Genomic DNA, 24554 nt, shown 5'->3' with positions numbered 1-24554 from the left:
ATGAACCACTGATGTACGAGATGGTCCAGCTAATTCTCCTGGTACCTCAGTTCCTGTTTCTGATACAATCTCCCCACGTTCTATAAAACTACTGCCTTCTCCTTTGTACAACTCCCATCAAGAAACCATTATTAATATTTTAAGGGAAGAAGTTCCATGTTTTCAAAAGGTATCCTTCCCTCTACAAGTGAAAGTCTCCAACAGGCTTCTCAGTGCTCCTGGACTAGCAAAATCTGTCCAAATACAGAACACAAACACCTGCAAATTCCACTGATCTCTGGACTAATGGCTTTCATTTGCAGAAGCCCCCACATAGAGCCACATCTTCTTTATATTTTCCAACTGCCGCAATTCAGAAAAGTGACAGTGAGATTTTACCATATACACGCATAGCATGAGGAACCTAAGTCAGAAGGATAAAAAGGTTTAAAGGGGGGGGGGAGAAAAAGAGTTCCAGAATGTTCAGTTTGGATAAAAGCAACAAATAAACTGAATCATCAGATAGTGGGTGGGGAAAGTGAAAAAGGGGTGGCAGGGAGACAGATAAATTGCAGCAATAGACAGCAATGGAACTTGCCTTGGCAAACCTTCTGAGCTCTGCATCCATCTGTTCCACATTAATCTGTCTCCACTGGGTTTTAGTCCAATCACCAATGCTGCTCTGAAACAGTAAGTACAGATAAAAGTGTCAACAACAGTCGGTGAAAACAAGTTTCTGCTATATAGTAGATAAATGGATATGATGGGCTATCATTGGATGATAGACCCACCCAAGTTCTTGAAACGGTATCTCTACTTTTCAAGCCTGCACCACCACTGCCAGCCCAAACTGTATCAAATAACCCATTGTCTTCAAAGCTAAAACATAAAACAGGAATTAAAGCAATTTCAAGTTTTAGTCTCTGATAATGCCGGTAGAACTATGTAGGTATATACATTTATTATATATACACATAGCACTGTATCTACATTTCTAGATATGATAGGATATACACACAGAGAGCCTTGAAATTGCCATGAAAACTTAGCACACCTGCCAAAAACAAACAAAAAGAACCACATCTATTCACCTATCCTTTACCATGTTAATGGGGAAAGAAAAACAACAAAACACTGACCATTTGGTTTTAGGAAAAAAATATCCACTTTCTTGTACTTGTACTGAGTAGAATTTTACAAGGCTGATGTAACATGAAAGTAAGTATCTACTGAATGTAAGTGCTTCACATTTTGCCTCACTAGTTTATCTTTAAACTTTACAACATAGCCTGTCAGACTTAATACTGCTTTAATATACAGCATGGATACCACACAAAATACAATATGCAATGTGTTTAGTACAACAAAACTCTGCCTTCTCCCTGTTTTACTATCCATTGAAATGGCAAACAAAACGTGTATCTTTGTGGTTAGGCTACATATGTTTTACTGCATAGCTCATTCTGGACATGGTTTAAAATTTCTGCAACCACAGGTGAAATACCAAAAGGAAACAGGGTCGTAGATGAACCCAGCTTCTGGGGTTCCCTACTAGACTATCGAAGTATTTAGTATGTGAACTACAATAACTGTGTTACCACCACTTTTGTCATTAATATATAGGGTGAAATCCCAGTGCCAATGAATTCCATGGAAATTTTGTTATTGAGTTTAATGGTGCCAGAATTTCACTGCTAATGTGAAGGGTGCAGAGAGTGGCAGAGATCTGAAGGCAGAGCTAAGGCTGTTTTGGTATCTTAAACTCTTTCCTTCCATACTTTGCAATGCATATTTGTTTTAACTCTGCATTTCCTTTACTCTAACACTGAATTTTCTTGCTTTCTGGATTTTTGGTCTGTCTTTTTTTAAAAAGCCCAAAACAAAAACAAAACCAAAAACTTCTGTAACAATGTTTCTTTTTATTCCTTAGGGAACTGATACATATTCACAATCTTCCCTTCAGTTTAAAGTTTTGGGTTTGGAGGGCTTTTTTGTTTTGTTTTTTTAATGTGAGCATTTTGGAAGTAGTTAAAATTGAGAATAGCAATATTTTGATCTTCATATTCTATTTATAAAAAGATGGTATATATATATTAAAAAATTGAAAACAACAAAGTTCCCACATTTACAACGTAGCTTTTAAACTTCCTTTAGAATAAAGCTATGAATCCTTAAGATAGTGCATTTAGAATAGTTTCTAGAGTTATAATGTGCCTTTAAAAAACAAAATAAAACCTCTTACTGTAACATAAATATTAATATCCCACACTTCCTTGAGCAACCGTATTTCTTTGCGACATTGTTTCAGTTGTTTGTAATCTGGAACAACCACTTCAAAAAGATTTGCAGATTTCTGCATTTGTAACATTTCTTCTTCCAATGCCTCAAGCTCTCGATTTTCCTTGAAAAGGAAAAGAACACTCCTCAATAGAATTATAAAATTGGTCCAGGTAAGTTTAGAATGACAGACAGATCAGTATATCTAAAAACAAAAGCCTGCAGCAAATATTGTAGAGATGTTACATGTTTCACTTTCAGTCTTTGATATTCTAAAGGACTACAAGGTAGTATACACATTTATATTCCATATCTATATACACAAAAACATAGGGACTACAATGTAGAATTTCACTTAATGTATCATTGTTGTTTTTGATTTCTTGTAACAAAGACAATTCTGCCCCTCTGAACAAGTCACTTTTCTCATTATCAGTATAAAGCTGTTCTGTGAACTGAGTAAAAATTTAAAAAAACTCTGAAAACGGTACTATATATAAAAGTATCAATGTGATGCACCTTTGTATGCATTTTGTACTATATAGTACAGTATGCTTGCATGTTCCTTCAAAAAGAATACATAGTACAAATTGCATTCAAACGTGCATCACACTAATACTTTTTAAAGGAACATGCAAATACATAGTAAAAATAAAAAACAGATGCAATACGGTTTTGGTAGTGGTTTTAAGAGCTACAGATAGAAATACAGCAGTTAAATCTCAAGCTCTATCGGTTCCATGTCATATACAAAATGTGCAATTATTTTTATGCATAAACTGAAACTTTAATTTTATATTGAAAGATTTCTAGGAAAATGTGCATTTCTGGGATTTTCCCATTACCTTATCTAGAAGTATATATGGATATTTTGCATCAAAGCAAAAGGGAGCTTCCACTCTAAATCTTTCTCTGAATTCTATCTGCTTCCCCTGATGAAGAGAAATACAGGCAATAAATTATGTCAATGATCTTATTCTCATCTGAAACATGTTAGAAAACTGAATTCATAGTTTGGCTTACATCAAACGAAGCAAATTTTTTCCTGATCAGTGTGACCTCAGAAGTCTGAAGAGGAGCCACTTCATGCTTTATAGATGCAGCAATTTTTTTGGTGGTATTCCATTTTTCAGGCAATTCCTGTTGAACAATGTAAAATTATCTCGTATGAGCCCTTTAACATTTCACACAGCAGAACAGATCACTTAGAAACCATCTATACGAACTGTTGATATGACCCCAAATCTATCTAATATTCAGGGAACAACTAACTTTCATTATTATTTCACAATTCAGCTCTTTTGGACAAAAATTGTGTAGGACATTTTAATACTTAGATGTGGCAGGGTTTTTTCCTTGCAGTGGCTTTGTAGGATTGATTTTAATAGCTGCTGCATAATAAGTCACAAACTTTTCTGAAAATACAGAATAACTAAAATGTGCTTCACTAAACTATTCCATGTAGACTTCAATACAATCACATAAAACCTAATCTATGAGGTACTGAGCACCTCTTGCACAGTGACTGGAGCACTGAACTCTCATTGCCTCAACATATCAGATATTCAGAGGCCATTCAGGGGCTATTATATTGTAATAGTGCAGTCAGGATTAAGGCCCATTGTGCTATACATACACAATCACACACACATTTTATCCCTGCCCTGAAAAATTAATCTAATTTGAAATATGGTGCAACAAATAGATAACAAGAAGCAGAAGATGTGGTATATCTTGATTTTAGTAAGGTTTTTTATGCTGCCTCACATGATGTTCTCATTAAGAAACTAGGGAAATACAATCTAGATGGAGCTACTATAAGGTGGGTGCACAACTGTTTGGAAAAGCTATTCCCAGAGAGCAATCATCAGTGGTTCACAGGTCAAGCTGGAAGGGCAGATCAAGTGGAGTCCAATGGGGATCAGTTCCAGCTCCAGTTCTGTTCAATATCTTCATAAATGACTTAGATAATGGCCACTTAGAAAGTTTTGTGATGACAACAAGCTGGGAGGGATTGCCAGTGTTTTGGAGTATAGGACTAAAATTCAAAATGATCTGGACAAACTAGACAAATGGTCTGAAGTAAGAAGGATGAAGTTCAATAAAGACAAATGCAAAAGTACTCCACTTCAGAAGGAACAATCCGTTGCACACATAGAAAATGGAAAATGACTGCCTAGGAAGGAGTAATGTGGAAAGGGATCTCGGGGTTATAGTGGATCACAAGCTAAATATGAGTCAACAATGTAACGCTGTTGCAAAAAACACAAAAAAACAAACATTCTGGGATGTATTAACAGGAGTATAGTAAGCAAGACACAAAGAAGTAATTATTCTGCTCTACTCTGCACTGATTAGGCCTCAACAGGAGTATTGTGTTCAGTTCTGGGCACTACATTTCAGGAAAGACGTGGACACATTGGAAAAAGTCCAAAGAAGATCAATAAAAAGGATTAAAGGTCTAGAAAACACGATCTATGAGGGAAGATTGAAAAAAGAGTGTTTGTGTAGTCTGGAGAAGAGAAAACTGAAGGGGGACATAACAGTTTCCAAGGAGGAGGAGGTAGAAAAATTGTTCTTTTTAACCTCTGAGGATAGGACAAGAAGCAACGAGCTTAAATTGCAGCAAGGGCAGTTTAAGTTGGACATAAGGAAAAACTTCCTAAGGGTCAGAGTGGTCAAGGGTGGAATAAATTGCATAGGAAGGTTGTGGAATCTCAGTCATTGGAGATTTTAAAGAGCAGGTTATACAAACACCTGTCAGGGATGATCTAGAAAATAGTTAGTCCTGCCTGGAGTGCAGGAAACTGGACTACAAGACCTCTCAAGGTCCCTTCCAGTCCTATGATTAAGTAAGCATAAGAAATTATTGGAGAGGAAGAGGATGAAGTTAACAAAAAATAAGATCATATGGTTACATATTTTTGCTGTGTGCACAACTTTGATGGTTCTTAAATCATTTGAAAGTTTTTTCCAGAAGTTACATCCATAAAAATCAGCAACCAAGTCAACAGTAGTTGGTTGATGACTTCTAGATATCACAACAAAAGATATTGAGAAGTTTGATATGGAGGGGTAAGAGGCAGAGGGGGAGGGGAAGAGTATAATGAACTGTAATTTCCAGAAATGACTTAGTAAGATAATGCAATAATTTGGTAGTCTGTAATGAAAACATTGTAACTGTGATGCTAGAATCACTAGGTCAAGTGGTTAAGTGTAGCTAAAACTCCTGCATTCAGCTGAAGCAAATAGGGCAATTAACAATTAACTTCTGTAAATCCAATTAAGACAAGATTAAGTTCTTTGAAAATTAATAAGTTAATTTTCAGTTTTTCATGGAAGATCTACCCTTGAGGAAAATATGAGTTCCAGATTGCTAATTTTTCACGTTTGTTCCTTCTAGGCAAGAGCTTCTTAGCAGAATAATGACACACAACCCTTTATAAGAAACACAAGCTATCTGTAGTTTGGCAGCCAGATTGAACTGGAAAAGATAAATTTGCTACATTTCTGGGGAGGTGGGAAACCCCACTCCAAAAAAGGCCAGTGCTATGAAAGCTGGTCCTGGCTCTCTCATTGGTGGGAGGGAAATGAGCAAAAAGGAGGTGGGCAGAGAAATGGCAGGCTCAACTTCCTGTGGCAAATTCTCCTGGGAAGAAGATACAGCACACAGTGACGTGAGCACCAATTGGTTATGGTAATAGCAGCAGGGACACAGCCAGCAGCGAATCAGCTCTGGGCTCAGGGACAAGCCTAAGGCAGCCTAAGCATGTGGTTCTTTAAGCCTGCATTGCACTGCATGTAGGAATCAGATGGAGCGCAAAGGGAATGAGATGCTTCACTCCGTGACTGAGAGGCTGACGCTGGCACAAAAGCTGGATAAGATATGGCAGCAGCTGGCAGCAATTTTGTTTGTGCTGGGGCTGGGAGAGAGAGGGACAGAGGAAAGCTGCTATAAAAAAGATCACACAGAAAGCTGCCTAGCCTCAGCAAGGAAGTGAAGGTAACCTTTCTCTGGGACTGACACATATTCCTGGGGGAATTCTGCACCAAAAAATTAAAAATTCTGCATACAATATAAAATTCTGCATATTTTGTTTGTCAAAATAACACAATATAATCACTCTGGTTTCAATTATTTTGGTAATTTATTTAAACTACAATACAATGGATGGAGAATGAGAGTGGGGAACATTGGAGGAAATCCCCAAACCCGCTTGCCTAACAGTAATGTAACTAGGTTTGACCCTTTATTTCTAGTTATTAGTCAACAAATATATGAAGCCAGGTGCTCAGTGTTACATCACAGGCAAGTGAAGAGCAAGTGAAGACTGGGGAATCAAACTAGGGTGACTAGACAGCAAGTGTGAAAAATCAGGATGGGGTGGAGGGGTAATAGGAGCCTATATAAGAAAAAGACCCCAAAACTGGGACTGTCCCTATAAAATCGGGACATCTGGTCACCCTAAATCAAACTCACAATTTATATTGGCTACTGACTATCTCCAGAAAGGTCAGTAGCAAACAGTTTATGGAGCATATTCTGATAGCAAATTTTTCAGTCCAAAAATGTAGATCAGTTCTCATCACGAAAGCAACATAAGAATTTATAAGCCCGTACTGTCCTTTACACCACTCTGGCAATGTAAAGGAGCCTTAAAACTTTTACACCTGTTTTATACTCCTCAGGGAATTCACAAAGAGAATGGAAACAATTCACTAAGCAGGCAGACTGCTAGATTCTCCTCTGCCTGAGGGGACAGTGCCTGTCCCACACCTACCTTCCCAGAAACACCCTGAAGCCCTGCCTCTCCATGCCAACTCCACTACAATAGCAAGTGACAGGGACAGAGTGCGTCCCTCTCTCTCTCACACACACACACACACACACAAGCTGCATAGCCCCCCAACCTTGGGCAGTGATTTACATCTCTATTGGCTGCTCCACGTACCCGAACCAGTCTGCTTGTGTTGCCAGGGAGGGGCACGTGACCGTTCTGATGGGGAAGCAAAGAGAAGCAGCAAGAAGTATTTTTTTCTGCGGGGAAGCAAAGAAATCTACAGGGGACATGAATTCTGTGCACGTGCTGTGATGCAGAATTCCCCCAGGAATAGACACAGAGACATTGCTAATAAAGTTGACTATTTGTTACTGATAAAAAAGTGTTTGGAATGCTTTCTAGATGAATTCCTGACTCCCCAATAGGCAGACAGAGGAGGCATGCACCCCAAGATGAGTCATGGGTGCTAAGAACTCACTAGTAACAAAGAGGTCCACCTACTGCATTTCATAAATGCTAGTAAAAATAAATGTGACAAGCCAAATGGAGTTTTGGAAAACAGGATGTGTATTGCCTATGTATTAGTTGCTGATTTCACTATAAACCTCTACAAAAGTAACTTCTCTTTCCAAAAGGAGTTCACATGTTGTTCCAGACCATTTTAGAACTCAGAATTTGGTGCATGAAATGCTGTTTTTACACTGAGATAAGAAATTTAAAATATTTTATGCAAATTCCTTTTTGTCCCAACCCCCAAGAGAAATTTCAAATTTACATTTCAAAGTTTTCTAGACAAGACAAGATGTTAGTAGGAAGAGCGAAGCTCTTTGGAAAACTTGCCCTCAATAATAGGAATATTATAGCGAAGACATCTGCCCTTGTTTGCAGTCTTGGAGTTTTTTCCTACTCTTCAATGCTATTGGATGCCCAAAATTAACAAGGTGGCAAAAAGCACCAATTTCTATCAGCAATTGGACAGAAGATTGCACTTCAAGCTAATCAGCCTCATGTGTTGCTACAGTGACCCATGCATATGTAACTTTTTTTATTATATGGAGATATCCTTATTTCATAGAACTGGAAGGGACCCTGAAAGGTCATTGACTCCAGTCCCCTGCCTTCACAGCAGGACCAAGTATTGTCCCTAACAGATTTTTGCCCCAGATCCCTAAGTGGTCCCCTCAAGGACTGAACTCACAACCATGGGTTTAGCAAGCCAATGCTCAAACCACTGAGCTATCCCTCTCCCCCCTTGAGTCTTGATTGTCTTTGAAGCCACACAACCTGAAAAAGTTTCAAATAGTACAAAATGCAATAGCCTGCTTATCAACACAGAACATTATGAGCTCACCACTCCAATGACTCCCCACAGAATCCACAGTTCAGTGCAAGGTTTCTGTCCTGATATTCCAAGTCTTTCACGGGATTGGCCCTAGCTGCCCGAGAAGTTCCTTCTCCATCCATGATCATAATAGCCATATTTCACTGGAACCATGAAAAGCCAGCTACCAGGGGGTGGCTTGCAAGTGCAGGAGACAGAACTTTCACAGGAGCTGGACCCAGTCTATGGAACTCTCAGTTTGAGGTGGCAAAAATGGATTATGGTCCTCACTCTATTCAGAACTAATTGCAAAAAGTTCTCTGACTTGGGTTTCCCCTCAATAAGTTCTTCATATACACACACACACACACACTTTAAAAATTTAATAAGAGCTACTTTTCTTATGGCTGGGAAGAAAGTGACTGCAATTATAAATTTCTACATGATTGTGAAATGATCAGATAGAAGGGTGGGAGGCCATATACATACATAAGTACAGAGTATTCTTTATTTTTAATCCTACAATACCTCTAACTGAACATAAACTTGGTCTGACATCTTCTGTCCATAGCTTTCCAACAGTGTAATAGTCTCTTTTAGAGGTTCAAAGAGCTCATCAGTAGATGCCTGTCTGTCTCTCACAGCCAGGAGATGCCCCATGATTTCTACTAGTCCATTATAATCTCCTTCATTCACTTCTTTTTGGAGTCCAGCATCTGTCACTTTTATGAACTCTTCTAGGTCAGTTAAACTATCAAAGAGAAGAAAATAAAAATTTCAACTCTGAAAACCTTTTTTTAAATGAATGTGGTCCAATGTACAACAAGCTTTAAAATTAATTTCCATTATGATTACTTACCTTTTGCATTCAGAGTATCTTAAAACAGTTTTGACCTGACTTTTAAAGGTGCTGAGCACCTGCAGCTTAGATTGACAGCAATGAGATTTTCCAGTGCTCAGCAGTTTTGAAAGTCAGGTCATTTACACCTAATTAAAAAAACACTGTTAAAAGTCTATCCCATTATACACAAATATTTTAACACACCCAGCTTTAAGATTGCACATTAACTGCACTAGCACAAATTCTGCCTCGACGTACAGCCTGTCAAACAAGTTTAAGGTAATAGGGTTTCACAGAGTGTAAATCAGAGTAATACTTCAGTGAGCTGAATTTTGCATTATTTAATAGAAATTAATGACTTAAGAAGAAAATAGCAAGTCAGAATTATTCTGAAAAAAATAGGATGCATTTTTACCTGCCAATGACAAATTTCAAAAGATGTTCTTTGAACATCCAGCTCCATTTCTTAATAATGTTTAACAAACTCATTTTGAAAGGTTTCATATCCACCTTAAACCAACTTTCAAATGTTCTGAAGTCTTCAAATTTGCTCATCTGAATGTAAAGATTCTCATAGATGTCAATCTACAGCAGATAAAAGATTATATTACATACACAAACATATCATCAAATAATTACAACCCATACTTGATGGGGACCACATCCTGGAAAAACAAAACAAAAAAAAACCACACAAACTTTTCAAAATTCCCTCTTTTGGACTTCAAACCACCCCCCAACCTCACCAAACTCATCATCAGGAGCAAGATCCCCACAGATTAGGACACACCAATTCAGAGAAGCACTAGGTGCTTCCTGCCAGAACAACAGAGGCAAAACTTGCAGATATATCTCCACTGCTACAATGGCCAACTCTCCCTCCCCCCCCCACCCTCCAAACACATCTTTCAAGATCCACGGGTCCTACATGTGCCTACAACATGTAGTATACCTCATCCTGTGCATCAGATGCTCCAATAACTACTATGTGGGTGAAGCCAGACAAATCACTACACTCTCAAATGAACTCACACAGAAAAATGATAAAGCCAAAAACACCATATCAACTGTAGGCGAACACTTTTCACAGAACAATCACTCCACATCTGATCTTTCAATACTCATCCTCAAAGGAAACCTGCACAGTAAAAGATGAGGCTGGGAACTTAAATTGATAATGCTGCCAGACACTAAAAATTATAGACTCAGAGACACTGGTTTTAAACTCCCTACAACAATTGGTAACACACAACTGCCTGCTAATCCTTAGCAGCCAAAACTCTTTTGCACAGCAATCTAACCCTTATTGCTCACTCCATTTCAAGAGGCCCATTACAACATGCCTTACCCCTTATGCTTTATCTGTCCCTTGTTTTTAGCTCAGACACGGATATCCTTCCCAAAACCTGAGAAATGCTGTGTAGCTCAGAAGTCTGTCCCTTCCACCAACAGACATTGGTTCAATAAAAGATATTACCTCATCTACCGTGTTTCACTCAAATATAAAGTAAATTAAAGCTGCAAATGAATATTTGCTAGCTTGCTTGCCTGTTCTTTAAACTGCTCAGTAGTAGGCGGCTGTTCAGGCGCTCCCTCATCGGCATGAGAGTCTATCTCTTCGGAAGTTAAAACATGACCATACAGCAGAAACTGCTTCATAAACTCAGCCCTGTCATCTACCCAGAGATAAGCGTAGGTGTCCAGAGAATTTCTGTAGTCCAGGGCTTTCCTGATTACATCTGCCACTCTGTCCATAATCTCCTGCCTGATCTCAGATAGATCTAACATGTTGTCCATATCGCTCTAGGCACGAAAAGAGAAGTAGTTATTTTACAACTATATTAAGTATTGTGTTAATATTAAATACATAAATCATTAGCTAGTTTACACTTGCTATATGACTGCAAAACTCAGGAATCCCCATCACCACTGCCACCAAAAACTGCAAAGCTACATCTGTCAGGGATTGTCTAAGTATAATTGGTCCAGATTTAGTGAAAGGGGCTGGATTAGATAACTGTTTGAGGTTTCTTCCAGCCCTACATTTCAATGATTCCATAAATAATCTGGGCAGCTCTCTATATTTCTGGATACTATGCCATATACAGAACTGAAAAAAATATAGTTATTTCAAAAGAGGAGTGGAGATCTTCAGCAAGTTAGTTGAGGCTGAACATCTCAAGGAATTAATGACAGGTTTTAGAGTAGCAGTCGTTTTAGTTTGTATCCACACAAAAAACAGGAGTACTTGTGGCACCTTACCTGGTCTCTAAGGAGCCACAAGTATTCCTGTTCTTTTTTCAGGGAATTAATATAATTCAAGTCTCCAGGTAGAGGATGTTGCCCTCCTCATCTCCACAACTGATTAAGCTTTGGTTTAAAAAAAAAAAAAAAAAAAAAAAAAAAAAAAAAAAAAAAAAGGTCACTCTGTGGACTTTCCCTGGACCTTTCCATACTCACTCAGGTACTGAGCTGCTGGGTAGCCGTTGTGACCTGAGTGCTGCCTGTGGGCCCAGCTTTGAGGCTTGTGGTCCCTCCCTCACAAGGATGCATTAAACTGTGGAGCTCAAATATTTTGCAATCCACATTTATTTTAAATTAAATTAGATCCATTACTCCCATGTATATGGAGAAAGTATAAAATACCTGGTAATTTTCTACTTCCAAGTGTGCTGCTACTCTTTTCACCTGGGCAGACATTTTGAAAATATTGCTCAAAAGTTCTTCTACTAGGTCATAAAAGCCATCTCCAGCCTCTTTATCAAGTGAAGGCTTAAATTCGATTTCCGGGGCACTAAGGATCATTTGTGCCTGAAAAAGTGGAGCAGGCTTCAAACCTTTCTCTGTGTTCTCCAAGAAGAAGTCTAAATTGTGCATTAGTGTGTTAAAGAAACCATCAACTATAATGTCATCAATGTACTCTATATAAATCTTCCAAGAGTCTGAGGAGGAATCTGCTTTGAAGAGCTTTAAGTTTTCCTGGGAAAGAAAAAACAAGTTACAAAATGTTTTAATCATACAATTATCTAGTGCAAATGATTTGTCATTCAAAATATTTAATTGCTTCAATGCCATTTCGTGTGGTAAGTACTAAGACAAAATAAGATTCCAGTGATACCCATTGTAACAAGTATGGCCCTGATCCTAAAATCTGATCTGCCTGGGTGGACCTTGCACCTGTTTGCAGCCCCCTTGATGTCAGTGGAACTCTGTGCAAGGACAGGGTTCCTGTATGTATCAGATTGCAGTTCAGGGCCTGAATTATGATGTTACATTGTGATTTCAATGGAGCATCACCATGCTGAAAGAATTACACTGCACACTACTACAGCATATCACTGCTTGTTCTGCACTCCAGTGTAAGCCCTTATTAGGTTTACCTACATATAATATTTTCAAAAAGATAAAAATCCTCATCTGGTCTAGTTCTTAAATAAAAACTAAACTCTTTACTTGCCACAATCAAAATGAAGGGGGTAGGGTTAGCTCAGTGGTTTGAGCATTGGCCTGCTAAACCCAGGGTTGTGAGTTCAATCCTTGAGGGGGCCATTTGGGGAACTAGGGTAAAAATCTGGGGATTGGTCCTGCTTTGAGCAGGGAGTTGGACTAGATGACCTCTTGAGGTCCCTTCCAACCTTAATATTCTATGAATAAAGAGATTAGAATATGGACCAGAAGATAGTCTCAAGATAATGGCAAAAAGAAGAGTTATTGGATAAAGAAAAAGTTTATTTTCTTTCATCTGACATACAATGTGTGTCAGAAACAGACAAGCAGAGAACTTTCAAGGAAGTCAGCAAAGAAGGGGCAAGGTATGCAAGTAATTGGGGTGGGAAATCTTTTTTTCATGTCAGAACTTTGATACAGAATTACTGGTAGTCATGTGGCACAGCAGCTGATGTTTGAGGAATATTTTTGGGTAGGATTGTTACATTTTATTTAGCCTTCATAAATAACTGGAAATAAAACATTATGTATTTTTAATAAAGTACATAACTCATGTAATCTTCAAATTTAGAAAGAAATTATTTTATAAATATGCTCTCTGAAACAGACTATAATATAGCTCCAGTTGCAAAGGTGATTTTACCTATAGAAGTCAAAGGAAAAATTTGGCACAGGGCACCAGGGTAACAAAACTGAGACAATGGTTTGCTTAATTCAATCTAGACAATAATTCCTCATTTAATGAGATAAAAAGCAATGCTAATTTCAATCAGTGTCAAGATTATTTTTCCATCTTGTCCCTATTTGTCTTTAAATGTGTTAATTTTAAAGGAACTACTACGTAATTTGTATAACTATTTCAATAATTGAACAGTCAAGTATACATCAGCAAATTTAACTGAATGCTACAAATTTGCAGATTATAGAATGCCAAATATTTAACCTCTTCTTGCTACTCTAGATATACCTCACATCCTTTAAATTAACACATTCTTTGCAGGATACTATTAATACAAATGTGGTTATGAATAATAATAATAATAATAATAATTAAAATATGCTTTTTAGAAAGATTAGATCATCTAAAAACCATGTATGATTATTGCAGAAATTACCTCAGCAAGCTGATGAATCTTGTAGCCATCCTCTTTTAGTAACTTGTATTTCTTGGCAAGTCTATCTTCTTTATCCTCCAGACTTAACAAAGCATCTTTCCTATCATCTTTCCTGGAGAAGAGTGTGTGTTCTGCCCATGCATTCATAATCTGCTGAATTGTTTTAATATTCTCCTTTGACTGTTGAACTCTCTGCTCCAAGTCATACACTGCAGCTTTCACTTGTTCAATATATTTCCAGCAATTCTCTTTCTGCCACGTGAACACTTCTTCTGTTTCTCTTAACTGACCATCAATGGCTTCCAGCTCAGTTTCAATCAGAGGATATTCAACCTCCAGAACAGTCTGTTTAAGTTTATTGTACCATTGAACAATGAGTTCAAGGTTTCCAATATACTGTTGGTGAAAAAAGACATTCATAGAGTAAAATTCCTCTAAAGTAGGGCCCCGCCCCCAGTGCCATTCGAATGGCTACATGGCTCTTATGTTGGCAAAGCAGCTATTCAGTAGGGCCACCGTAACCCTGTGCACTAGAAAGGAGAATCATTCTGGCCCCAAATGGGCCAGCATGAAATGCGTTGTGGGAGACCATGGAGCTGGACAAGTGAAGGAGCTATTGGATCCACACTTTAACTATGCAGTTAAAGTGGATCTGCCAGCCTGAACTGGACCGGCCTGCGTGGATGCTATAGCCCATGGGTGGCCAACCTGATCCTGAGAAGGAGCCAGAATTTACCATTGTACATTGCCGAAGAGCCACAGTAATACATCAGCAGCCCCCAATCTGCTCCCCAGAGCCCAGTGCCTTCTGCCAGCCTCCACCAAATCAGCACCTACTCCCCCCTCCCACCGCAATCAGCTGTTTCATGTGTGCAGCGGGCTATGGAGGGGAGGAACAAGGGTATGGCTGGCTCAGGGGAAGGGGCAGGGGCCTTAGGGAAAGAGGTGGAGTGAGGGCAGGGCTTGGGACAGAGCAGGAGGTTGAGCACTGAGCACCCCGGAAGTTAGCATCTATAGCTCTAGCCCTGGAATCAGTGCCTATACAAGGAGCTGCATATTAACCTCTGAAGAGCCGCATGCAGCTCCAGAGCCACAGGTGGCCACCCCTGCTATAACCACTATTCCACGCTGTGCTACAACCCCATTACCTTCCTGCCAGTTGCAGGATCTATTTTGTCTCCTGCAGAGTTCTTCACGCAAAACCTGGTTACCCCAGATTATGCAAAGAAAGTCACATTTCAACCATACGGAACAGAAGAACAAGTAGAGCGAGCACACAGACACAGACACACACACACTGCAAATTTTTACAGTAAAAAGGATATATTTCATACTTCCTGAAAGCACAAACCTTAGCAAAAATTTTCCTTTTCTCATATATTGCTAGTGCAGAATCTGGAATATCAGATCTATTCAACTTCAGGAGATATGTCACCTCTCTCAACAAAGCCACTAGCTATAAAAAACAAAGCAGTATTATACATTTTTTTTAAATCTCCTTTCAGAAAATACGTGTTTTTTGTTTAATTCTGTGTGTAACCTCAGATAGTAAGGTGCTCAGATACTATAGTGGTGAGCATGTTATAAGACCCTCTGTAGAATAGAACCTCCTTCAATTAGATCCAAGAGCATGAGGGTGAGATCGGGCAGGGTTTAGCAATCTAAAGTGCTATATACTGGACGGTAACTGCCAACTATTATTATTATCTTCCAGCTTTCTCTAGAGAAAGCATTCAATACTACAACTGCCTTCTTTATTTCTGAAGGTGAAAAGTCTCTCCAATGCTGGCACAGGGCAACCATATTTTCCAACTGAAAAACTAAGACAATAATATAAACAATCATAGGAACTGTAGCATAAAACAAAGGCATTTTCTCCAAGCATTGAGATTTAATCATATACTGAAATATTAATTTCACTTTAGGAATATTTCCGATTTATAATTCTGTTAACCTTTCTAATCCATGGGGAAAAAAACACTGGACAACACACATTTAATTGTAATACTTTACATCATACCTTAGAGTCAAAATTCACACTTAGGAGACCATTTTCAGGATTGCGTTTAATTAGTGGCTGATCTAAATTAAATTGACAAACTTCATCCACCTGAGATTTCCATTTGCAATAGATCTGCTCTTCAAATTGGTCAATTAAAGTCAACATCTCTATATATTTCTGATAAACTAAAGCAGTCTCAGGATCTTGCAGGATTCTGGGAGAGAAACAAAATCACTCAATCCATTTTATTCATTAATAATTAACAATAACATTGCCAAATAAATTTAGATGCAAAAGTCTCACCTCTAACATTCTCTAAGTTTTAACAATGTCCTCTGTTTCTAAATATCTTCTTAGTTAATTCTGGTCTCATCAGCCAAACCACATAAAAAATTGAACGGAGACCAAGAGTGAGAATGCATTAGACCTAACAGCCTCACTGAGGACAATAAAAAAAAGCTGTGTGGAAGGGAGAAGGTACACTCCCTTGCCTTCCTCGGTTGTTGTACCTATTGCTCAATACTCCAAAAGGCTGTCCCACGCTGATCTCAGAATAGTGCTGATTTCTGTTTCACTATTGAAGTACATATATTTTTCTCTTAGTGGAACACTCCATCCATGATGCTGCCTCACATTAAAAAGTATATTTTGGAACTGAAGAGAAAGGTTGTTTTAAATTTTTGTATCCTAAGTGACTTAAGCCCTGTCAGAGAGGCTGGGCTTACCAGTGGTGCTGCCTAGTGTTTACGTCACTGGGTGCCAACTCTCTCCTATCTATATGAAGTCCAACATCCCCACAAAAGAAAGGGTCTCCAGCCCACTAGATTAGCATGTTCTTGACTCAGGACTCATAGTGTTTCTATCCTAAACTCCTCTCCAAGTGGGAGAGGAGAGGAACTTATGCCCCTACCTCAAAAAGGAACTTCAAAAAGTTACAGGACCCCAGGCCTTCCCTCTCCACTGGGCTCCAACCCCAGGGCCCTATGCAAGGCAGAGGCAGCAAACACCTCAGACTACCTCCCTGGCCCTGGGCCACCTCCTACCACTTGCTTCCCACAAGGCCTCAAAGTTCTTTACTTAAACAGAAAATAGAAAAAACAAACAAACAATCTTCAGCTCAGCTAGTAGCTTCCTTCCTTACAGGCTAGCCCAAGCTTCACACTGGGCCCCCTCCCCCCTCTCAACTGCCTACCTGATGCTATCACACACTGCCTTTATTCAGGGCTTCAGGAAGGCTGCAGTCCCTGATTAGCCTATGACTCAGTCAGGCTCCCAGTTCAGGACTATCTCCCAGGCTTCTTTCGGTCCTTAGTCCAAGAGAGAAAGCTCCCAGCTACCTCTCTCTTGGGTCTCCTCCCTGGACCCTCTCCTAGGGCCTGGGATAACTGCTCCTTGCAGGCCCCTCTTTGCAGTAAGGGCTTCTGCTGTGCCCTTGCTCAGGAGCTCTGGATAGGTCTGTCCTTCTTATCTGGTCTGCCTCCCTTCTGAGCTGTCTGCCTCCCTTTGAAGCTCCTGCTGCAGCAGGTTCTGCAAGTGCCATGGGGCAGAGTCTGCTCCTTAGCCCCAGTGTCGGTTTTGAACACCCCAAAGTCCCATTTAGGCACTTTTGAAAGTTTTACTCATGTCGAATAATTTTTTGCTTAAAAAAAAAGGAGTACAAGTCAGTGTTGTCTCAAAAGCTAAGATGTTCTCAGCTTTGCTTTGTTTGTGACTCACTCATCAGACAACACTTTTTACAAATGTTAAAAAGCAATTCTGAGGTTGTATAGGATACTCATACCCTGTGCGTATCAGCACTTACTACTAAGTGCCCCAAACCTGCAAAGAGAGCTGCATTGGCTCAAAGTTCTATATGCGTGGATCGTTTTGCAGATTCAGGCCCTAAAACTGATTCCTGGGAGAGAGAGAGAGACAACCCTTACATAAACAAATTACTCTTGTATGTTCAAGGGCTGTTAATGCTACAGTCGTAAATAACAGAGTGAACACTCACCGGTGAGACAGATACAAGAAGTTTGACCAGAGTGTCTGTATTCGTTCTTGAAGTGCTTTGGACCATTTAAGGTTTCCTGAAGTAAATGGCATATTTTTGTTTATTATTATTTCATTCCCTTTTTCCACCTGCAAGCATTAATATAACAAAATGAGTACACAAGCAATTATGAATTAAGAGTTCATTGGCTACACCTAACAAAAACCAGGAAAAATATTGCTTTTATTTTTGCTTTGCTACATACCTGCCTAATGTGCTCATCATACAAGTGTTTGCAATTATCCAGTTCTTCATCAAACATTTGCAGTAAGATGATGTAATTTGGGCTAAAAATCTCCATGATAACAGGTTTCTCTAGAAAATCGCCAAAGATGGCTAAAAGCTATAAAAATAAAGAGTGTCAGATGCCATCATTTATAATACTTCAAAATTGTATTAAAAGTACCTTTTTAGTCTTATTTTGCACTGGAAATCTTACATCAAAAATAGCATTCCTAAAGCTTGTGGGCCAAATCTTTATGGAGCTACACCCTCAGTTTGCATCAGTTGAGAATCTGGCCCTACATATTTGCCAATATGCTATTAAATTGTACTAAACGAGTACACTGCAAAAGGCTTCCGATGTGAATGTTTAATTTATATCACTTAAAACCATAAGACTGGGATTTTCAAATGCAGATGGGCAAGTAACTTCCTTAGACTCCTTTCAAAATACCAGCTTGCAGATTGCTCTGATCTTTCTGAGATCTTCTCTCTTCAATTTTCTCACTGTCCAGAGATCTCCCTCCTTTCCCGATGAGACTTTGGTTTCCTGATCTAATGTGATCCCACTAGTTCATCTAAACATTTAGTTTCAGGTTCCCATAATATAGGCTCAACTTAAATGTAAATCCCAAATTAAAAAACATAGTAAGAGAACCAACAAAGTGCCACTATGGCTAAACAACAAAATAAAAGAATCAATCAGTGAGAGGCAAAAAGGCATCCTTTAAAAAGTAGAAGTTACATCCTATTGAGAAAAATAGAAAGGAACAAAGTCTGGCAACTGACATGTAAAAATATAATTAGGAAGGCCAGAAAAGAATTTGAAGAACAGCTAGCCAAAGACGCAAAAGTAATAGCAAAAACAAATTTAAGTACATCAGAAGCAAGAAGTCTGCTAAACAACCAGCAGGGCCACTGGATGAACGAGATGTTAAAGGAGCACTTAAGGACAATAGGGCCATTGCAGAGAAACTAAATGAATTGTTTGGATCAGTCTTCATGGCTGAGGATGTGAGGGAGATTCCCAAACCTGAGCCATTCATTTTAGGTGACAAATCTGAGGAACAGTTCCAGATTGAGGTGTCATTAAAGGAGGTTTAGGAACAAATTGATAAACTAACCAGGGGAGAACAAGCTCTTTGGCCCAAGGGCCACATCTGACAATAGAAATTGTAAGGTGGGACATGAATGTTCATAAAATTGGGGTTGGGGTGCAGGCTCTGGTCGGGAGTGGGATCTGGGGTGGGGACAGAAATGAGGAATTCAGGGTGCGGGAGTGGGCTCCAGGCTGAGATGAGGGTGTGTGTGAGGGCTCTGGCTAGGGGTGTGGGCTCTGGGGTACAGCTGAGGAGTTTGCTCTGGACTGGGACAGTAGGAGGAGGTTGCTCTGGACTGGGACAGAGGGGTTCAGAGGGCGGGAGGGGACAGAGGGGTTCAGAGGGCAGGAGGGGGACCACGGCTGGGGGTTGGGGTGTAGGAAGGGGTTCAGGCTCTAGTTGGGAGTGCAGGCTTCGGGTTGGGGCTGGGGATGAGGTATTTGGAGTGCAGGAGGGTGCTCCAGGCTGGGATTGAGGGATTTGGAGGGTGGGAAGGGGATTGCGGTGCAGGGGGGCCTCAGGGGTGCAGGCTCTGGACGGCGCTTACCTTAAGCAGCTCCCAGAAGCAGCGGCATGTCCCTTCACTGGCTCCTATGTGGAGGCAAGGCCACGGGGCTCTGCACACTGCCCCGTCTGCAGGCACAACCAATACAGCTCCCATTGGCTGCGGTTCCAGACAAATGGGAGCTGCGGGGACTGCACTTAGGGCAGGGGAAGCATGCAGATTGAAGCCCTCTGGCTGCATCTACATGTAGGAGCCAGAGGGAGGCCATGCTGCTACTTCCGAGAGCCACATGGAGTGGACGGCGACCCTGCACCCTGGCTGGAGCACCGGAGTGGAGCAAGCCCCCAACCCTGCTCCCCAGCAGGGGCTGAAGGGCCAGATTAAAATGGCAGGTGGGCCAGATCCAGCCCACAGGCCATAGTTTGCCCACCCCTGAATTAAACAATAAGAAGTTACCAGGGCCAGATGGTATTCACCCAAGAGTTACCAGGGCCAGATGGTATTCACCCAAGAGTTATTCAATTTCACATTTGAGTTCCTTCAGAACTACTAACTATGCTATGTAACCTATCATTTAAATCAGCTTCTATACCAGATGACTGGAGGATGGGACGCCAATTTTTAAAAATGGCTCAAGAGGTGATCCTGGCAATTACCGCCAGGTAAGCCTAACTTCAGTGTCAGGCAAACTGGTTGAAACTATAGTAAAGAAGAGAATTATAAAGTAAAGAGAGTAAAGAAACATAGATGAACGTGATTTGTTGGGGAAGAATCAATATGGTTTTTGTAAAGGGAAATCATGCCTCACCAATCTACTAGAATTCTTTGAGGGGGGTCAACAATCATGTGGACAAAGTGATCCAGTGGATATAGTGTACTTAGATTTTCAGAAAGCCTTTGACAAGGTCCCTCATCAAAGTCTCTTAAGCAAAGGAAGCTGTCATGAGATAAGAGGGAAGGGTCCTCTCATGAATCGGTAACTAGATTAAAGATTGGAAACAAAGGGTAGGAATAAATGGCTAGTTTTCAGAATGGAGAGAGGTAAATAGTGGTGTTCCCCAAGGATCTGTACTGGGAGCAGTACTATTCAACATATTCGTAAATGATCTGGAAAAAGGGGTAAAAACAGTGAGTGGCAAAATTTGCAGATGAAAATTTGCAGCTACAAAACTACTCAATTTAGTTACGTCCAAAGCAGATTGCGAAGAGTTACAAAGGGCTTTCTCACAACTGGGTGACTGGTAAACAAAATGGCAGATGAAATTCAATGTTGATAAAGGCAAAGTAATGCACATTGGAAAACATAACCCCCACTATACTTATAAAATGATTGGGTCCAAATTAACCGTTACCACTCAAGAAAGCAATCTTGGAGTCATTGTGGATAGTTCTCTGAAAACATTCACTCACTGTGCAGCAGCAGTCAAAAATGCTAACAGAATGTTGGGAATCGTCAAGAAAGGATAGATAAGACAGAGAATATCATATTTCCTCTATATAAATCCATGTTACACCCACATCTTGAATACTGCATGTAGGTGTGGTTGCACCATCTCAAAAAAAGATCTATTGAATTGCAAATGATACAGAAAAGAGCAACAAAAATGATTTGGGGTATGGAACAGCTTTTGTATGAAGAAAGATTAAAAGGAGTGGGACTTTTTAGCCTGAAAAAGAGATGACTAAGGGGGGATATGGTAGAGGTTTATAAATTCATGACTGGTGTGGAGAAAGTAAATAAGGAGGTGTTATTTACTCATAACACAAGAACTAGGGGTCACCAAATGAAAGTAATAGGCAGCAGGTTTAAAACAAATGAAAGGAAGTATTTCTTCACACCAGGCATAGTCAACCTGTGGAACTCCTTGCCAGAGGATGTTGTAGGCCAAAACTATAGCAGTTCAAAGAAGAACTAGATAAATTCATGGAGGATAGGTCCATCAATGGCTGTTAGCCAGGATGGGCAGAGATGGTGTCCCTAGCCTCAGTTTTGCCAGAAGCTGGGAATGAGCGACAGGGGATGGATCACTTGATGATTACCTGTTCTGTTCATGCCCTCTCAAGTACCTGGCATTGGCTGCTGTCAGAAGACAGTTTACTGGGCTAGATGGACCTTTAGTCTAATCCAGTATGGTCGTTCTTTTGTAGGTTAATGCCTTTCTAAAACAAAGTCTATTATTTGACAATCCAGAAGCAGGATATACAGCTACATTCTGTGAAGATATTAGATTCAGTTTCCATGGCATATGCTATGCGTGGAGTATTTAAAGGTTAACAAAGCTGAAGTCCATAAATTACTCATTAACTGGATTTTTAAAACTACGCTGCTTTCTAACACTGCTCAGACCATTCAAATCCATTGGAAGGAATAGCATAACTTTCAAAAGGAGAGAAGGAATTACAACGAAGCATACATTCAGCTGCGTCCAAGGTGGCAACCTTAGAAAAATGCACTTCAAATTATTTAGTTGAATATTAACTATAGTTGTCCTAGACATACTGTGCATTATTAAACAGTTTATAAGACCTACCTTGACACAATTTGAGTGTAATCTACATGGTGTGTAGCTACTATCTGACTAACAAATCACAGTATTGACTTTGTCCTGACAGTTATTGTTCTCTTTACCTTATGTTTAACGTTACAAAATCCAAAGACAAACAAATAGTTCTTCAGAGGATGGATAAAGGAGCAGGTTTTAGTGACAAAGTGAAAAAAATCATAGAACTATTTTTCCATTTGAGATTATTTAGCTTTTACCCTCTGCACGCAATGCACAGAATACACAAAAACATTAATTGGGAGCTTTCCAAATTCCCACCTATAGTACTAAACATGCCACTCAGAAAATCCACTGCCACAAAAAAAACAGATAAATAGGCTAAGCATAGTGGGTATGTTTTAAAGAATACTCATATATACAAATACCAGAAAAGATTACTTCACAAAAGATTATAAACAATGAAAAAAGTACAAAGATGCTGTAATTTTCTATGGGCCCACTCCCTCAATGGGCTGAGGGCTTCTGGGAAGTGCTAGATGATCTAAACTCCCACTCAGGCAGAGACGACAGGTAATTGTCGATAGAGGGGAGCACAATTTAAAGGTTCTGGGGGTGCTCCACACCACTCCAGACATCAACTCTGCTTCCCACCATCGGCCCTTTGTATGCTCTCCTTCTCACTGCCTCCCCCCTCACTGCCCCATCCCTGATTTGCCCCTTCAGCCCCCTATCCGTGCTGCTGCTCCATAAACCTCTGGTGGAGCACCTCCTGCTCCCTGCACTGTGCAGAGAACCAGCCCCTGGCGGGAGCGCTCAGCACACCTGCAGCCTGCCCAGTAGGCTCCTTCCTCCCTCACTGCCTCTGGCTGCACCAGGGCCCCAGGAAAGCCCAAGACCCTCCTGCATAGGGCACTGCCCAGGAGGAGCCGAGCCCTGCATATGCCAAAGCTACCCAGAGCCCCATGCAGCACTGGCACTGGGGAGCCTCTTTGCTACTCAAATAAGTGCTGAAGTGGAGCAGGGAGAAGCGATTTCCAGCCCATTCCTGCCCCAAACTCACAGGCTCTGTAGCAGCCCCCTAGCAATGGCTTCGAACCCTCTTCACCCCTCTGCTGCCCTGCAGGGCCTGTGCCCTGGTCCCAGGGTGTGCAGGGCTTCTCCATCCCCTCAGCTTTGTGCCTGCGGCAACAGCCATGCACAGCACCGCTTCTCGTGCTGGGGTGCCCTCCCGTGCTGAGCAACCTCTGGCTGGGCTCCATGGCCACTAAAGCCCCTGCAGAGCCCAGCACCCATGGCTGGTTCGGGGAAGGGAGGGCTGGGATCTGCTGGTTCCCCACCAGTCCAACTCCCCACTTCTGGGTGCCAGCAACAGCCCTGCCCTGCTTGCTGACACCACCTGCTCCAATGGCCTTGCATGGACAATCCCTCCATGGAGATCCCCAGGACTCAGCTGTTCCTGCTGAGCCCCCTGCACTGCAATGGCTCTTTCCTGCAAGCCCCACAGTGCTGGAAATGGAAGGCAGAAATCTGGGGAGGCATGTGATCCTGCATTCCTCCTCCCCAGCACATCACCTCTGCCTCAGGCCAGGAGGCTCTCATCACCTTGCGGGATTGAGCCCAATGGAACTACTCATATGCTTAAAAATAAAACACCCACTTATGTGCTTTTTGGGATAGGGGGACAAGAGCCTGATCCAGAGGCTATTGAAATGGGGACCTTTCCATCGACTTCAATGGACTCTGGATCAGGCCTTACCTGTGGATCAATGTCTGGAAGGGACTTGCATTCATAACTTTATTTAAAATGTCTGTAGCATTAAAAATATTGCTTACACTGAAGTCATTCACAAACTCCCACTGGAGCTGACGGTCGTTAGTCTCCAACTTCAACTTGAATAGAGATGTCCTAGAATAACCTCCTAAAGATAAATTGCACTTGAGAACCTCTAATTATAATATTTTATATCTAGTATTTGAGGGTATTACTGAGCCACTTGTATTACAGAATATTTCGCCTGGATTAAAAATATTCAACTCCATTATCTAGCACCATGGTGACTTTTAAAAAAAGAACTGATTTATAGTTGTGTTCGTTCAGAACTGACCTTGAATGCTGATTCTAAACCAGAACAGTCAAGAAATCCTACACAAAGGATTGACCCAAGACGTCTGTCAAAATCCAGGATTTTGGCTTTAAACTCAACATAGTCCTCTTCAAATTCCTGTAAAACATATTTTTTAAAAATTCTAATTTTAATTTGTATTACAAGAATTTTTTAATCTACTAAAAGAAATACAACTATCACAACTCTTTCTAGAAAAACACCAATAAAGATTCCAAAACAGACTTAAACTATCTGTAATTTGATTTACTGAGATCCTTGGAACAAACCATGTCATCTTAATGTTGGCTCACTCCTTAATGGAG

At 40.4% G+C, this 24554-nt stretch overlaps 1 protein-coding gene across 1 annotated transcript in view; it reads right to left on the bottom strand.

Annotated features, from left to right (window-relative positions):
- The window catches only part of DNAH11 (dynein axonemal heavy chain 11), a 299093-nt gene that overhangs the window by 219735 nt on the left and 54804 nt on the right, over positions 1 to 24554 (bottom strand). The window contains exons 9-22 of the mRNA XM_050938580.1: positions 24232 to 24348; positions 18001 to 18138; positions 17757 to 17884; positions 15782 to 15977; positions 15113 to 15217; positions 13762 to 14157; positions 11846 to 12178; positions 10748 to 11002; positions 9615 to 9784; positions 8887 to 9109; positions 3280 to 3396; positions 3102 to 3188; positions 2222 to 2380; positions 574 to 661 (exon numbers count right to left, since the gene is read on the bottom strand). Of these exons, the coding sequence (XP_050794537.1) occupies positions 574 to 661; positions 2222 to 2380; positions 3102 to 3188; positions 3280 to 3396; positions 8887 to 9109; positions 9615 to 9784; positions 10748 to 11002; positions 11846 to 12178; positions 13762 to 14157; positions 15113 to 15217; positions 15782 to 15977; positions 17757 to 17884; positions 18001 to 18138; positions 24232 to 24348 (2512 nt within the window). The remainder of the gene's footprint in view (positions 1 to 573; positions 662 to 2221; positions 2381 to 3101; positions 3189 to 3279; positions 3397 to 8886; positions 9110 to 9614; positions 9785 to 10747; positions 11003 to 11845; positions 12179 to 13761; positions 14158 to 15112; positions 15218 to 15781; positions 15978 to 17756; positions 17885 to 18000; positions 18139 to 24231; positions 24349 to 24554) is intronic.

The sequence above is a fragment of the Gopherus flavomarginatus genome, chromosome 2, assembly GCF_025201925.1.
Source record: "Gopherus flavomarginatus isolate rGopFla2 chromosome 2, rGopFla2.mat.asm, whole genome shotgun sequence".
Taxonomy (NCBI): domain Eukaryota; kingdom Metazoa; phylum Chordata; order Testudines; family Testudinidae; genus Gopherus; species Gopherus flavomarginatus.
Note: the sequence above shows the minus strand (reverse complement) of the source record. Positions and strands in the feature narration are given on the sequence as shown.